The sequence below is a fragment of the Bufo gargarizans genome, chromosome 7 (assembly GCF_014858855.1).
Source record: "Bufo gargarizans isolate SCDJY-AF-19 chromosome 7, ASM1485885v1, whole genome shotgun sequence".
Classification (NCBI taxonomy): domain Eukaryota; kingdom Metazoa; phylum Chordata; class Amphibia; order Anura; family Bufonidae; genus Bufo; species Bufo gargarizans.
Window position 1 is genome coordinate 55,160,914 of NC_058086.1, and position 17,197 is coordinate 55,178,110.

At 42.1% G+C, this 17,197-nt stretch overlaps 1 protein-coding gene across 3 annotated transcripts in view; it reads left to right on the forward strand.

Annotated features, from left to right (window-relative positions):
* The window catches only part of GLIS1 (GLIS family zinc finger 1), a 124,772-nt gene that overhangs the window by 81,307 nt on the left and 26,268 nt on the right, over positions 1-17,197 (forward strand). For all 3 annotated transcript variants that reach the window (XM_044301902.1, XM_044301903.1, XM_044301904.1), the window contains exon 4: positions 15,002-15,163. In XM_044301902.1, coding sequence (XP_044157837.1) covers positions 15,002-15,163 — 162 coding nt within the window. The remainder of the gene's footprint in view (positions 1-15,001; positions 15,164-17,197) is intronic.

A 17,197-nucleotide genomic window follows, 5' to 3' on the forward strand; every position in this document is an offset into this window, starting at 1 on the left:
GCATGGATTGTAAAGGAATAGTTGAGAGAAAGAAGGTATAACAGGCAGATAGACAGCATAATAAAACCTGAACAGAAGGTATATGGGTAGATAGACTAAGGGATTTTTTGTGGACCCTTTAGAAATTTTGCAGAAGATTTCAGGCTGGGGCTGCACATAATGTGGCATGTAACGAGGAGCAGCTTGTACTGTTGCATTCCATTGAAGTACATTGAGCCACATTCATCAGTGCTCATGAAAGGTTGTAGTCTTCAAGATCTGTCATCAATCCTGAACCTTCTCAGCAGAGATGTACCTAGGCTTTCTTTTATCTAGGATACGTATTCAGTTTGCTGCCCTAGCCCTGTATTTAAAAACCCTAAGGCCTCTTTCACACGTCCATGAATCACGGACGTGTGCTTTCTCTATTCTCCACGGACTTCTCAATTAGCTTTAATGTGTGTATTCACACATCAGCAGTTTTCCACAGACCGTGGATCCCTGGTGACACCACACAAGCACGCCCTATTTTGTTTGTGATTACGGATCCCTCACACACATTATGGTCTATGGCTCTGTGAAACTTTGGACACAACACGGATTCAACCTGTGTTTGGTGCTTGGTTTTCATGAACCATTGGTAGGAGATGCTCTGGAAACTTATTTTCAGCCTAGCAGTGTCCGTGGTATACAAATGGCACATGGAAAAAACTAACCAAAAACTGATCCTTCATGGATGAACCACTGAATGAGGCCTAAGTGGCATGTTGCACCCGGCACACAAGGAAGGCCAGCCCATTCTGTTAATTTCCATAATAAATCATGGTCTTTTCTTCTTCTGCTCCTGTCCTTAGTCATCCATTTATATTTTTTTGTTGAAAGCATGGGTGACAATAGTGGGAACAAGCTCTAGTGAATTTATTTTTGTAAACCAGGACCTTTTATTGAGCAGCTTATTCATTTTGTATTGGGTTTCCATTTTTTAACGGAAAGAATCGCAGTCTCCAGAGATATTCTTGCATAAGAAAAAAAATGAAACTACACCAGAAACCTGATGGATGCGGTCCATCAACATTTATTTAGATCCACCATAGCTGTCATGGTTTCTAATACTTGTGGTCTGATAGCTAACTAAGCAAACACAATATACTTGACTGAGATGTTTAGACAAAGGAATTTGGGCTTCTTGAAAACAGGAAATAAATGAGACATTTTTATTGTAAGTTAAGAGGTCCTTCAAAGTGCCAGCTAATCCTCTTCGAATAGTTCCAAAAATGATCACAAGGTAAATCCTAGTAGTAAAAGCACATCCCGCCATCTGAACTCAATTATATTTTTTGTCTTTCGTCTCTGTATACTCAAGGATTCCCCACTTTGTCCATCACTGCCAGATCCTATAGTCAACCCCTACTTCATATTGTCTTCTTCTCTCCAGCCCATTCACTTGGGCCATGCAGTAGTAAAAGGAAACCGTCTAATCTCCCTGCAATATCCTGTTATGTTTCATACTTAGTGTGTGTTATTTTAGTTTTATTACATTTGAGGTTTATCTGCATTATAGTCAGAAAAGTGTCCAACCAAAATAATGAGGCAATGCCTCCTAGACCTTCACGTTTGAAGATTAATTTTCCTGCTTTCTTAGATTCAGTGTTCCAGACAACTGGAATTTTGATTGTCTGAGACAACAGAAATTAGCAAATTTAATATGCTTTCGTATGGAAGCAGAATAACTTCCCTCGCCCCGATCTGTGCTCTTTTATATACGTTTAGATGCGGGTCTTGATATGGAAGTGTGACTACCGCACAAATAATGAGATCATTGTGTGAAATTGTATTATCGATGTATATTTTAGCAAATCCCTCTCAAATGTGTCACCATAATCCAGTGCAAACCCACCAAACTATGAATGACCTGCTCCGAAAGGTAAAAGGTTCACACAGAGTTTTTTGGAGGAGGCTTTATGGCAGATTTTTCTGCAGGTTTTTCAGCCAAAGACAGAAGTAGATTTGAAAGGAATGGGAAATATCAAGGAAAGACATATACTTCTCCTTCATGTTGGATCCACTTCTGGCTCTGGCTCAAAAGCCTGCAGGAAAACATTCCTCAAAACCTCCTCCAAAAATGTGTGAACCTGCCTTAAGATATTACAGTAGAGCTTGGAATAGTTTTCTTCTGACAATGAAGAGAAATGGAGATGTCAGCCTGAACAGAAGGTCCACCCAAATTAATTAGATGATTTCGCAAAAAATAGAGGGGCCATGAGGTATCACCCCTGAAATGTTCTTTTAGAAGAGGGTGATATGTACCTATTATCCTGCTACTATAAATGTTCCACTTATCTATCAAAACCAGTGGTCCTAATGAGTTGTGCATGCGGGATGTAAGGAGATTAAGTTCTTAGGTTGTAGGGTCTACTGGGTTAGGAACCCAGGTGAAGGAATTCATTCATATCAATGATAATACTGATGAGGATGAACGACATGTCAAAGTTGATGCCTTTGTTTTCACTTTTAAATTATTTAAAAAGGTAAAGTTAGGCTATATACCATAGCCTAGGTTTAAAAAAGACCCAAACAATTACAGAATATATGTTACCCCTTCTGAAACGGCATCTTACTGGTTTCTAAATCCATGCTGCCATCTCCCTTGGACAGGACTACCACCATCTCTTATGTTGTAAGAAGGGTGACACGTCTCTAGCATGTACTTGCAGGTAGCTTGTTGACTACAAGCAGAATCATTTTTACACATACTGTATTTTAAACTTTTAATTATTATGTATTCCCATGTAACCCCATACTAATATATTTTAAATATATATACTGTATATAGCCATATATGCTTCAAAATTGTTAAAAGTATCTCTGCTTGGGTCTCCTTGGAGAGCTGAGCGAGCAGTGTACAAACTCATAGACTTTCTATGGGTCCATACACCACTTGTTCGCTCTCAAAGGATAAATGATCAGAACCAAAGGGCCATAGCCAATTGCCTCTGCTCCTTCATTTTACCAATCAGTGGGGGTCTCTGCCCCCAGACCCCCACCGTTTAAAACGTATGACATGTGAGAAGTTTAAGGAAATGGATACCCATTAAAGGGGTTGTCCCACTTTGCTTTTTTAATCTTACCAGCAGTAGATGTCCTGGTAACTTCCTGGTTCTCAGGCAGTTGAGTGAAGGCCACGCCTCCTCATGACTCACCCTGCGTGCTCGTTCATGTGTATGAGTCATCCACATGGAGCCGTATGTGAGGTCCCGCCCCCCCCCCCCAGTATAATAAACATTGAGTGCGGCCCCTCCCAGTATAATATACATTTAGTGCGCCCCCCCCCAGTATAATATACATTCAGTGCGGCCACCCCCCCCCCAGTATAATATACATTGAGTGCGGCCCTCCCCCCCCAGTATAATGTACATTCAGTGCGGCCACCCCCCCCAGTATAATATACATTGAGTGCGCCCCTCCCCCCCCTAGTATAATATACATTCAGTGCGGCCACCCCCCCCCCCCAGTATAATATACATTGAGTGCGGCCACCCCCCCGCCCCCCAGTATAATATACATTGAGTGCGGCTCCCTCCCAGTATAATAAACATTGGTGGCGCAGTGGGAAGTGCCAATGAGGGTTAAAAAAATTAACTCACCTCCTCCAATTGATTGCGCAGCTGCCGGTCTCCTGTTCTTTCTTTAGGACCTGTGAAAGGACCTTTGGTGACATCACTGTGGTCATCACATGGTACATCATATGATCCATCACCATGGTAATGGACCATGTGATTAGCTCAGTGACGTCACCACAGGTCCTGAAGATAGAACAGGAGACCGGCAGCTGTGCGATCAATTGGTGGAGGTGAGTTAATTTTTTAACCCTCATTGGCACTTCCCACTGCGCCACCGATGTTTATTATACTGGGGGGGGGGTGGCCGCACTCAAAGTATATTATACTGGGGGGGGGGGGGCCGCACTCAATGTTTATTATACTGGGGGGGGGGCCTCACTCAATGTTTATTATACTGGGGGGGGTGGCCGCACTCAATGTATATTATACTGGGGGGGGGGGGGGGCGCACAGCGCCACCAATGTTAATACAAATGCAGGAGGTGGGTGCCGGAGTGAAATAGCCGGCACCCGACCTCTATGATAGGGGGCTGCGATCAGCGGCAGTTAACCCCTAAGGTCCCGCTCCCTGTCATAGAGGTCGGGTGCCGGCTATTTGATTCCGGCACCCGCCTGCTGTATTTGCGCATGCGCGGGCGTGCGCGTACTTGTAAGAATGGAGAGGCGGCCCGAGTACTTGTTCAGCTGTTGTGCGCAGGCGCGGCACAGCGATGCGTCCGGACGAAAGAGGCTGTATCCATGGGATACAGAAAACAACAAAGGAATCGCTTTACATGATTTTTTGAATGAAAGGTAGCTTTTGGATAATAACATGGATAGGAAGATATGTTGTGTGGGGGTAAATAGATTAGATAAAACCTATTTTATGAAGTGGGACAACCCCTTTAAGTTTTTATATAAATTGGACAACCTTAATAAGCAGTTCACAAAGGCATGCCTCCCAATTGCCTGATTTTTTTCACCTATTTGTGCCGTGAAATGGACCTTAGAGGAACATGTAACTATAACTCCTATGAAGAACTGGTACACAACACCATAAAAAAAAAAGAATAAGTATAGTAAAATTAAATAAAAATTATAAAAATATATTAAAAACAATAAAATAATTAACAGGTAAAAAGATAAAAAGTGAGGAGGTTATATACATGTAAATACTGTTTTGTTTTTTCATTTTAATTTACAGTTTTTTGGGGATGTGGTGTTGTATACCATTTCTTTTTAAGTTATTTTTTTAATCACTTTACAAAACAAGTACATTTATTAATGACCAGATTTATAGGTTTACTTAAATATGTTTTCTAGGAGTAGAATATTGATGACTTATTCCAAGGATAGGTCATCAGTATCTAATCGGTGGGGGTCTGACTCCCGGCATCCTTACTGATCAGCTGTTTTGAAGAGGCCGCGGCTCTCTGCTGAGCGCTGCGGCCTCCTCACAGCTTACCAAGCACAGCGCCGTACATTGTAGAGTGGCTGTGCTCAGTATTGCAGCCCAATCACTTGAATGAAAATGAGCTGCACATAGGGCGTGTGACCAATGAATGTGAGGTCATTGGCCTAGGAAGAGGCTGCAGCCTCCTCAAACAGCAGATTGGCGGGGATGCCGGAAATCAGACCCCCACCAATAAGGTATTGATGAATTATCCTGAGAATAGATCATCAATACTTTACGCCTGGAAAACCTTATTAAAGTGACATGGCAAATATGCAAGGGAGACCATGCAGTACATCTCTTTACTCTTGCTCGTAAAGGGGTGTTTGGAGCAGGCACCCTCCTCTGAGATTTCCATTAGCCTTAATAGGACATATGGAAAAAGTCTGTCCTTTACAGGGTCAAGATGTTATGTACATGCACCATAATCACAAAAATAGTGTAAAATGGTGCTGTACATGTACACAGAACATCTCTAGTAATAGGGCATTGCAGATCATTGATAAATATTCCATATGCATCTGTCAGAGAATAGAAATGGAATCCAAATGTAACATTCCCTAAAACTTCTGTAACTGTAAATCTCACCTCAGCCTGCAAATAATTACAACCAGCCGCACTATGTGGAATGAATACATCTGGAGGGTACCAGGCTTGCAGGTCAAAATTTATTGCCTTAGGGAATGCTTTCGCAGTCATGAAGTTTATGAGTGGACCAAGGGGGGTTATTCTTCAGTGATGTAATGGCATTTCATGTACACGCTGCAGAGGATACTGTACCCACGCTGCTATGTCTCCCCAGCTACTGTGCATTGCACAATTCATCTGCATTCAGATCCAGCCCTGCCTCCATATACAACGCTGCATTGTCAACCTTTACAGTATATTACAGAATAGTTTTCTGTATACTCACAAAGCCTTCAGCAATGATGTTAATATCTGCCACAATGTAAGTTTGTAAAAAATAAACAAAATAACAAAAGAATATTCCTTGTAATATTTAGTGTTGAGCGGCGTACATGGTTTGTGTTATTTATGAATTCCGTTATGGATTCCGCTACCACAGACCATAAGTTATGGTCCGTGGTAGCGGAATCCATTACGGAATTCTTAGATAGCCCGAACCTTGTATGCCGAACTTGAAAACACAAGTTCGTTCATCCCTACATGTATTATGAATGGACGGACACGGTCAATACTTGTCAGAATTATTTTTCTCATTTCAAGATTGTTTGAGAAATGATTGTTTCCTGAAACTTTATACAAACTTGCCAACTTTTACAGTGGTTTTCTGACTTTTTTATACTGATGTCTTATCCTCAGGATAGGTCAGCAGTTTCTGATCGACAGTGATGAATGTCACAGTGATGTCACAGTACAGAGATAATAAACACAGTGATGTCACAGCACAGGGATAATAAACACAGTGATGTCACAGTACAGGGATAATACACACAGTGATGTCACAGTACAGGGATAATAAACACAGTGATGTCACAGCACAGGGATAATAAACACAGTGATGTCACAGTACAGGGATAATAAACACAGTGATGTCACAGTAGATGGATAATAAACACAGTGATGTGACAGTAGATGGATAATACACACAGTGATGTCACAGTAGATGGATAATAAACACAGTGATGTGACAGTAGATGGATAATACACACAGTGATGTCACACTACAGGGATAATAAACACAGTGATGTCACAGTACAGAGATAATAAACAAGTGATGTCACACTACAGGGATAATAAACACAGTGATGTCACAGTGCATGGATAATAAACACAGTGATGTCACACTACAGGGATAATAAACACAGTGATGTCACAGTACAGGGATAATAAACACAGTGATGTCACAGTACAGAGATAATAAACAAGTGATGTCACAGTACAGGGATAATAAACACAGTGATGTCACACTACAGGGACAATAAACACAGTGATGTCACAGTACAGAGATAATAAACACAGCGATGTCACAGTACAGGGATAATAAACACAGTGATGTCATAGTACAGGGATAATAAACACAGTGATGCCACAGTACAGGGATAATAAACACAGTGATGTCTCAATACAGAGATAATAAACACACTGATGTCACACTACAGGGATAATAAACACAGTGATGTCACAATACAGAGATAATAAACACAGTGATGTCACAGTACAGGGATAATAAACACAGTGATGTCACAGTACAGTGAAAAAAACACAGTGATGTCACAGTACAGTGATAATAAACACAGTGATGTCACAGTACAGGGATAATAAACACAGTGATGTCACAGTACAGAGATAATACACACAGTGATGTCACAGTACAGGGATAATAAACACAGTGATGTCACAGTACAGAGATAATAAACACAGCGATGTCACAGTACAGAGATAATACACACAGTGATGTCACAGTACAGGGATAATAAACACAGTGATGTCACAGTACAGAGATAATAAACACAGTGATGTCACAGTACAGGGATAATAAACACAGTGATGTCACAGTACAGGGATAATAAACACAGTGATGTCACAGTACAGAGATAATACACACAGTGATGTCACAGTACATGGATAATAAACACAGTGATGTCACAGTACAGAGATAATAAACACAGCGATGTCACAGTACAGAGATAATAAACACAGTGATGTCACAGTACAGAGATAATAAACACAGTGATGTCACAGTACAGGGATAATAAACACAGTGATGTCACAGTACAGAGATAATAAACACAGCGATGTCACAGTACAGAGATAATAAACACAGCGATGTCACAGTACAGGAATAATAGGAAGATGAGCTCCTGGAGGTAGCAAAGGAAAGAATCGTGCCGCACTGGATACTTTGATAATACGTATTTATTAAAATATAAAAACATGTAAAAACAAAAGCTACGCATTTCAGTGGAGGTCCGCCACCTTCATCAGGCCCGTGACATCACTCATCTGGCCTTCTTCTGAAGGTGTCCGGCGAACAATTGCAGCAGCCTGGTCTCTCCTCCTGGCGTGGTGGAACTTTGCTCTTCACTAATGTTGTGCCTGGTCTGCACAAAACTATCCTGTAAGGTGTACTTACCCACAGGAATCATTCAGGCTACCTAGAAGGTATCACACCAGGGTAATATAAAATGTACCCATAGTACAGCCATCTAAAAAACTGTCTAAAGGACAAAAAGCATACATTTGATCTCGAGGTAGCTTAGCTTAGGTTAGATTTTTAAATGAAGTAAATTTCTTAAAGGGCTTCTGTCACCCCCAAAACTAATTTTTCATGGTAGCAACCGCATCCTCCTTTCAAAAAACCGCCCCCTCCTCCTGCTGATTGACAGGGCCAGCGAGCGCTCTCCTCCTCTGGCTGGCCCTGCCTGCAATTCAAATCCTGCGCCTACACCTCATTCGGCGCAGGCGCTCTGAGAGAAGGACACTCGCTTCCTCAGCACTTCCTCAGTGCGCCTGCGCTGATGACGTCCTCTCTTTCGGGTTTAGAGGTGACGTCATCGGTGCAGGCGCACTGAGGGAGTGCTGAGGAAGCGAGCGTCCTTCTCTCAGAGCGCCTGCGCCGAATGAGGTGCAGGCGCTCGCCGAGTGAGGAGGAGAGCGCTCGCTGGCCCTGTCAATCAGCAGGATGAGGGGGCGTTTTTTTTAAAGGCGGATGCGGCGGCTACCAGCAAGTAGACGCCCTACTTGCTGGTAGTGAAGTCATTTGCATATTTTAAAAGATCGACTTTTAGTGAAACCAAGCCACAGAACAAGGTAAGAGACCTATATAGGGAATAGTCGTCCAATAAGGATTTTAATATGCCCAAAAATGAAAAATTAGTTTTGGGGGGTGACAGTAGCCCTTTAAGTATTTAATGTTCATAAGAGGATGACTCAGGGACTTTCTATGTGTGATATATATCCCACCCGATAGTATTAGTCCAGTACACATTCTGGGTACCATAGTCTGCCCTCAGCAAAATAATAATATGTTAATTCCAAAGCGAAACCCTCACAGAAGTGAGAAAGCGCGGTGCTTGGCTTGGTACTGAATAGGAGCTTTGTTTGGTGCTGACGTAATGTATACACTAATTGTATATCTTGTATTAAGTTTGTAATGGCCAGGGCTACATCACTTAATCAAAACACGGACTGATGGCAGAAGGCTTAATTAGCCGCTTCAGTGGGAACGCAGCTAGTTAAATATTGTGATTAGATTAATTAGAAAGGATTATGGTTACGTTTCTCGCTTCTGTACACTGTGAATTTTCCATGGTGGTCTGAGCCTTCACTTCTGCAACGCATAGCTTAACCCATAAACTGCCAGTAGTGCAAATTACCAGTAGTAGCTTTGCTGAAACAACAGAGAAACATAAATAGTGCTTTCATTATAGAATATTGCAAAATATTTGGGCGGCAGATCTAAAAGGATCTTATGATTTTAAAGCATGCCTGTCGTTTCTGATGACTTTTCAGAATAAACTGCGATGTAAATGACAGCACCATATCTGATTGTATCCTGCATGTATCAGCAATACAGCCTCTGCAGGCTCCAGATGTATTTCAGTTTTCCCTGAGCTAGTTGGTATAGACTAGCTGCTATGATGTCTCCCATACACTGCACATATTTCCCTATGTCTATAGCACATCCTCAGAAGCAACACCAGCATGTCTACGGACGTGTGCATGGGCTGTAATAAAGAGGAAGCAGCACTTGTATGGCGCCACCTCCTCTTCAAACAGCTAATTGGCGGGGGTGCCAGGTGTTGGACCTCCACTGATCAGATATTGATGACTTGTCCTGAAAACTGAAAATTAGATATGGATATAGCACAGGTTATCAATATATTCTGCGTGCACAACCCCTTTAATAGAGAAGTACCTTTACCGGATCACTGTTTCTTTCCATACAATTTAAAAACTATGGTCACCTTCAGGGCACTTTTTACTTAATTTTTTTTATTATTACATTTTACTCATTTGAAAGTCATTTTTTCAATTGGTCTTTATTAAAAATGTTCAGCTGTTTCTAAGGGGTTTAAAAATCAGTCTGTTTGCAAAGTATCACTTCTCAGTCCCATCAGCTGACGGCTCATGTGTAGCTCTTATCTTTGATTTCCTGACCTCATAAGCACTTATTATAGCCCTTTTTTTTTATTATCAAACTGATAAGAATATGGCTTATAGGCAGAGTTCACGCTTCAGTGATCTGGTCAGTTATTTCCATCAGTGATTGTGAGCCAAAACCAGTAGTGAAGCGATAGAGATAAGGTATGATGGACAGATCTGTGTTTTTGACCCAGATCTGATTTTGGCTCACAGCTACTAATGGAAATAACTGAAGTGTGAACTCAACCTTAGGTCTCTTGCACACGACTGTATGTATTTTGCGGTCTGCAAAAAACGGATCCGCAAAAAATACGGATGACATCCGTGTGCATTTTGTATTTTGCAGAACAGAACAGCTGGCCCCTAAGGCCTGGTTCACACTTGATTGTATTTGATACGTGCGTTTTTGTCGGACCTTTTCGGGGCACGTTTTTGAAAACAGGAAACGCGCGTCGTACGCGCGTTCTTGCGATTGACCACAGAGGTGTCCAATGAAAAACGTGCGACAATACGCCCCAAAGAAGCTCCTGTACTTCTTTGGGTGTAGGGCGTTTTACAGCGCGTTCGTGCGCGCCGTAAAAACGCGCAGCTGAGAACCACGCCCATAGGAAAACATGGGTTTTCGCCTGTTGAGCGTTTTACAGCGCGTAGGAACCAGGCGTAATAGAACAGTACTATCCTTGTTCGTAATTCGGACAATAATAGGACATGCTCTATTTTTTTGTGGAATGGAAATGCGGAAACAGAATGCACACGGGGTACCTTCCGTTTTTTTGCGCACCCATTGAAATGAATGGTTTCGTATACCATCCGCAAAAAAAGAGGAACGGAAACGGAATGAAAATACGTTTGTGTGCAAGAGGCCTTAGTGTTTATGAGGTCAGGAAATCAGAAATAAGAGCTACACATGAGCCCGGATTCAAACAGAAAATGACAATCTGCAGACAGACAGCTTTTTAACCCTGTTTCTCAGAAACGGCTGAACATTTTTAATAAAGACCAACTGAAAAAAAAATTTTTTAGCCCAAAATGAATAAAATGCAATGATAAAAAATAAATGTCCCAGAAAGTTGTGCATAGCCTTTAAGGTTTACCTTCTCATTGGCAAGTGTGTGTGATACAATAGTGCTACTCCATGCCATGTCTCAATTCTGCCATACACTTGTGATAACTTAGCAGTGAACCTGCATTTTACATGATTCAGCCACAGATGTAGGTTGAATTTATAGTTTGTGATTGTATGGACTGTTGATTGATAATGGCCGCACGGTTTACCCACAATGGCCATGCAGCCCGTATCCTTTAACAACCAATTAACAATGAAGTTGTTAATTGGTTGAAAAACTTGAAAACTTGTATGTCTGCATGGTAAGTAGGGCTGTGCCCTAAGACCTCTGTTCGTTGCATTTGCTGGGAAGAGCAGCGCAGCATGCAGTGCTGTCCTTCCCAGCAAAATGATGGACACTTAGATGGTGTTCGACAGACCCCATTATAAGTCAATATATGATACAAATGGAATGTAATCAAAAGATGAAGACACAGACGCCATATGCAGCTTATAAAGGATATTTTTTTACCAAGATGTATGAAAGAGTTTCACATGTAAACAGAACATCATAAATTCACAGTAAAATGAAAAATTCAAACATTTCCTTTTTTAGGAATCTTCATAACGAAAACTATTAAATTCCCAAATGGGTTTAATTAAATTTCTCTTAATATAGAAATGAGGCTGCGTCTATGCTCGCCTATAAATCTTCAAATACAAATGAAACAAAACGGGATATTTCACATTCTATTTATGTAACTCAAACATAAAGAAGGTATTTTCAAGGCTGCCCAGAATCGCTGCTTATTTATTAAAGGGTTGTTTGTTTTTGTTTTTAAAAAGGAATCTGTCAGCAGTTTTGTAGCTATGACACTGGCTGACCTGTTACATGTGCGCTTGGCAGCTGAAGGCATCTGTGTTGGTCCCATGTTCATATTCATCCTTTGCCTTTTACTAATGTGCATTATTCTATTGTAAATGTGCATTTTCATTTCCGTATTATTTAATAAATATACAATTATACAAAAAAAAAGTACTTATTCTCCAGAATGAAGCAACATTTTGAGGATCTTGGCTTACAAGGCATTGTGCCTGGTATAACAGTGAATTTCCCGGTGACAGACTCCCTTTAATAAGACTGTAGATCATGCGCTCCAGTGACGGGCAGGCTCTAAGTGTCGGTGTAAATGGACGGAATCTGGGGGATACAGTGATCAAAGGCAGCATTCGGAAAGAAGTCCCTTTCTTGGGAGCAGTTACTCCTGCCATTTTCAGGGAGACAATTTCCGTCTGCATTAGTATTGTTGAATCCATACCCTGCGGACAGACAATATAATAAGACAATAATAATTTAGAGTAAAAATTACATTAAAGGGCATCTGTCAGCAGTTTTGTACCTATGAAACTAGCTGACCTGTTGCATGTGCACTTGGCAACTGTGTTGGTCCCATGTTCATATGTGTCCACATTACTGATAAAAATGAAGTTTTAATATATGCAAATGAGCCTTTAGGAGCAACGGGGGCGTTACCATTACACCTAGAGGCTCTGCTCTCTCTGCAACTGTAGTGTATAACTGTAGTGCAGCGGCGACATGAAGCGCACGGCGTCATAGCAACCGATGACGCCGTGCGCTCCTGCTCTGAACAGGAATCCAGCCCGGCATACCACGGACCGCTCTCGGCCGCGGAACACGGCCATGTGCATTCGGCCTATCATGTATGTTTTAGTAACTGCTTGCATTTTCCACATAATAAAAATGGAGCTTATTTTCTTATGACTCTATGCCAGTTGTGGCGAACCTATGGCAGGGGTGCCAGAGGCGTCACTCAGAGCCCTCCCCGTGGGTGCCCGCACCAAAAAGTCTATGGTGTATATTGATATGCTATGAACGGCACAGGCAGCGCATTGAATGTAGGCAGGCTGTTATAGCTAAATGATAAAGTACATGGAAGATATACTCTATTGGACGTCACTGTAGTATTCAGGTTAAATTGCCGTGTTGGCACTTTGCACTATATAAGTGGGTTTTGGGTTGCAGTTTGGGCACTCGGTCTCTAAAAGGTTCACCATGCTGTTCCATTCCTCTATTTTTCCTGCTAGAAGTTTTATGAATGAATGACTAGCAGTTTGCAATGAAGGTCCAGATGGATGATACCAGTTAAAGATGTGTCCCTTCACAGTCTGATACTGTCAGACTGTGGGGGACACCCAGATATTGCAGACTGCTTGCAATTCAATCATAAACTTCCTAGCAGGAATAATAAAGGAATGGTACAATAGAGTCATAAGAATAGATGATCCAGAATTGTTATTTCATTGGGAATACAAGTAGTTACTAAAATAGACATGTCAGGAGAGGGGACAACTGTATGGCAGTATTACCTACACAGCACACTAGACTGCAGTATTAGGTACTATGACAACACTATATAAGTGGGTTTATTTTTCAAGATGTCTTTGTGACAAATGTATAGAATATTTACCATTACATACATAAAATATTTATTAATATATGTTACACTTTTAATGTATCAATTGTTTTATATAATGTACTGGAACAGAAATATTTTGTTACTGAGTACTTCGCACACCACAATTAGCTTCCCCCCTTTTGTTTCTAATTTACCTTATGTAATTGAAATCTGAGTGATTAGGCCTTCCACACTGGGTAAGGGCTACACAGCGACACTGGTGACGCAGCATCGCAGAGCAGCGGTGATCCCATAGAAATGAATGGAATCGCCGCGGCAGTTGCAAGAAATCCTGCCGTGTTGGACTTCTTGCAACTGCCGCGGAGATCCTATTCATTTCTATGGAATCACCGCTGCTCAATGGTCGCGCGACCCTTAGCTTTGTGTGTAATTTATAATTTAAGTGTAGAAATTCCACAGCTCTCTGCTGCCTTCAGAAAAGTCCTGTGATAGGACGGAAACGTTGGGTGAATAAACCCTTTTGCACATTCAACTTTTTTGGAGTGCTGCGTATTTTCTACTATATTGTTTGGAACCTTGGGACAGGAACTTATACGCTGATACCTACACCTTCATCTCCTTGAATGGAGTGCTGCCTTGTTTCTATTTTTGTGTACATATATATATATATTATTTTATATTTTATATATATATCCTATTTAGATTAAGAATACAATATTACATCAGTAAAACGGGCTATATGTGAATCAGTAGTTGGCAATAACTGGCAGCGATGGAATCATGGGAATGACACTGACCAGGATGTCACAGTAATGGAGCTTCCATGTTCTCAGGATATAATAATGATAACATTTCATTGTTATAAGTGGATTGTTCCCACCCAAATTGATGCACTGTAACACAACCACCATCTGTGTGAGCAGCACCCGATGAGGGCTCTTTTGAATGTAAATAATACGTTTACAATCACTGACAATATTTGGTGAAAAATGAGGAACGAATGCAGAACAAAACTATGGTCGTGTGCCTGAGGTCTTCAACTGAACAGACTGGTGGTAAATCAGTCATATACACAGGTTTAAAGCCCATTTTAAAGGGGTTTTCCAGTTTCTTGATATTGATCCTCAGGATAGGTCATCAATATGAGATTGATGGTGGGACCGACACTCACCAGCTTCTGGCACCATGGCCTGTTTTGTTTCTGATGCTGGTGGCTGCTGAAAACGGCTGATCGGTGAAGGTGAGGGATGTCAGACCCCCAACGATCTGATACTGATGACCTATTGTGAGGATAGGTCATCGGCATCGAGAGACTGGAAAACCCCTTTAACCTCTTGCAGTTTCAATAAACATTAATTTCGTTTTTTTATTGTTTGCAGTTTGAAGGCTGTAATAAGGCATTTTCCAGGCTGGAAAACTTGAAAATTCACCTGCGTAGCCACACTGGAGAACGGCCATACGTGTGTCAACACCCCGGCTGTCAGAAAGCCTTTAGCAACTCCAGTGACAGAGCCAAGCACCAGAGAACCCACCAGGACACGGTAAGGAATGGAGAGGGGACGGGCAAAAATGTTTACACCAAAATATAAAATTCAGAGAATGCAGGTGAATTTGCCCTCGGACTACACAACCGGTACATGGAGTCCCAACAGCTCTGTATTGCATGTAACGCTCTAAGTGGCCTCTACTAGGCACTGCATTATGGAGATAATCTTTCCTAGAAGCATTGCACCTAGGGGAGCACACTTCTGTATTTGGCCATCCAATGGAGCACTGTACTTTTTTTTTGGTTCCATATGAAATTGGAGGCCTACAGAGGCACCGAAAGCCCCCATAGGCTTCCATTGGTACCGTGTTACACATGTTGGGAGATCATGTGATCTGTACCTCTGATGTACAGTGCAAACACAGAGTGAATGCAACTTTATGTGTATGCAGATGTAGACTGACCATAGACCCTACAGGGGGTGGCCCTAGCCTTCCTCACAGCCATAAGCTGGGTATATATATATATATAACGATCTAATGCTCTTAGGAGCATCAGGTACTTAGACACCTGTCCAGCGGCCGCAGTTGTCCTCCTGAATTTAACTGTATAGTCCTCCTCAGGATGGTAATCAGTTGAATAATGAGGGGGCGGCAGTATATTGTGCTGCTCTGTGGTATTTGGTTCTGCTGGAGCAGTATATTGTGCTGCACTGTGGTATTTGGTTCTGCTGGAGCAGTATATTGTGCTGCACTGAGGTACTTGGTTCTGCTGGAGCAGTATATTGAGCTGCACTGTGGTATTTGGTTCTGCTGGAGCAGTATATTGAGCTGCACTGTGGTATTTGGTTCTGCTGGAGCAGTATATTGTGCTGCACTGTGGTATTTGGTTCTGCTGGAGCAGTATATTGTGCTGCACTGTGGTATTTGGTTCTGCTGGAGCAGTATATTGTGCTGCACTGTGGTATTTGGTTCTGCTGGGGCAGTATACTGTGCTGCACTGTGGTATTTGGTTCTGCTGGACCAGTATATTGAGCTGCACTGTGGTATTTGGTTCTGCTGGAGCAGTATATTGTGCTGCACTGTGGTATTTAGTTCTGCTGGAGCAGTATATTGTGCTGCACTGTGGTATTTGGTTCTGCTGGAGCAGTATATTGTGCTGCACTGAGGTACTTGGTTCTGCTGGAGCAGTATATTGTGCTGCACTGTGGTATTTGGTTCTGCTGGAGCAGTATATTGTGCTGCACTGTGGTATATGGTTCTGCTGGAGCAGTATATTGTGCTGCACTGTGGTATTTGGTTCTGCTGGAGCAGTATATTGTGCTGCACTGAGGTACTTGGTTCTGCTGGAGCAGTATATTGTGCTGCACTGTGGTATTTGGTTCTGCTGGAGCAGTATATTGTGCTGCACTGTGGTATTTGGTTCTGCTGGAGCAGTATATTGTGCTGCACTGTGGTATTTGGTTCTGCTGGGGCAGTATACTGTGCTGCACTGTGGTATTTGGTTCTGCTTGACCAGTATATTGAGCTGCACTGTGGTATTTGGTTCTGCTGGAGCAGTATATTGTGCTGCACTGTGGTATTTGGTTCTGCTGGAGCAGTATATTGTGCTGCTCTGTGGTATTTGGTTCTGCTGGAGCAGTATATTGTGCTGCTCTGTGGTATTTGGTTCTGCTGGAGCAGTATATTGTGCTGCACTGTGGTATTTGGTTCTGCTGGAGCAGTATATTGAGCTGCACTGTGGTATTTGGTTCTGCTGGAGCAGTATATTGTGCTGCACTGTGGTATTTGGTTCTGCTGGGGCAGTATATTGTGCTGCACTGTGGTATTTGGTTCTGCTGGAGCAGTATATTGTGCTGCACTGTGGTATTTGGTTCTGCTGGAGCAGTATATTGTGCTGCACTGTGGTATTTGGTTCTGCTGGGGCAGTATACTGTGCTGCACTGTGGTATTTGGTTCTGCTGGACCAGTATATTGAGCTGCACTGTGGTATTTGGTTCTGCTGGAGCAGTATATTGTGCTGCACTGTGGTATTTGGTTCTGCTGGAGCAGTATATTGTGCTGCACTGTGGTATTTAGTTCTGCTGGAG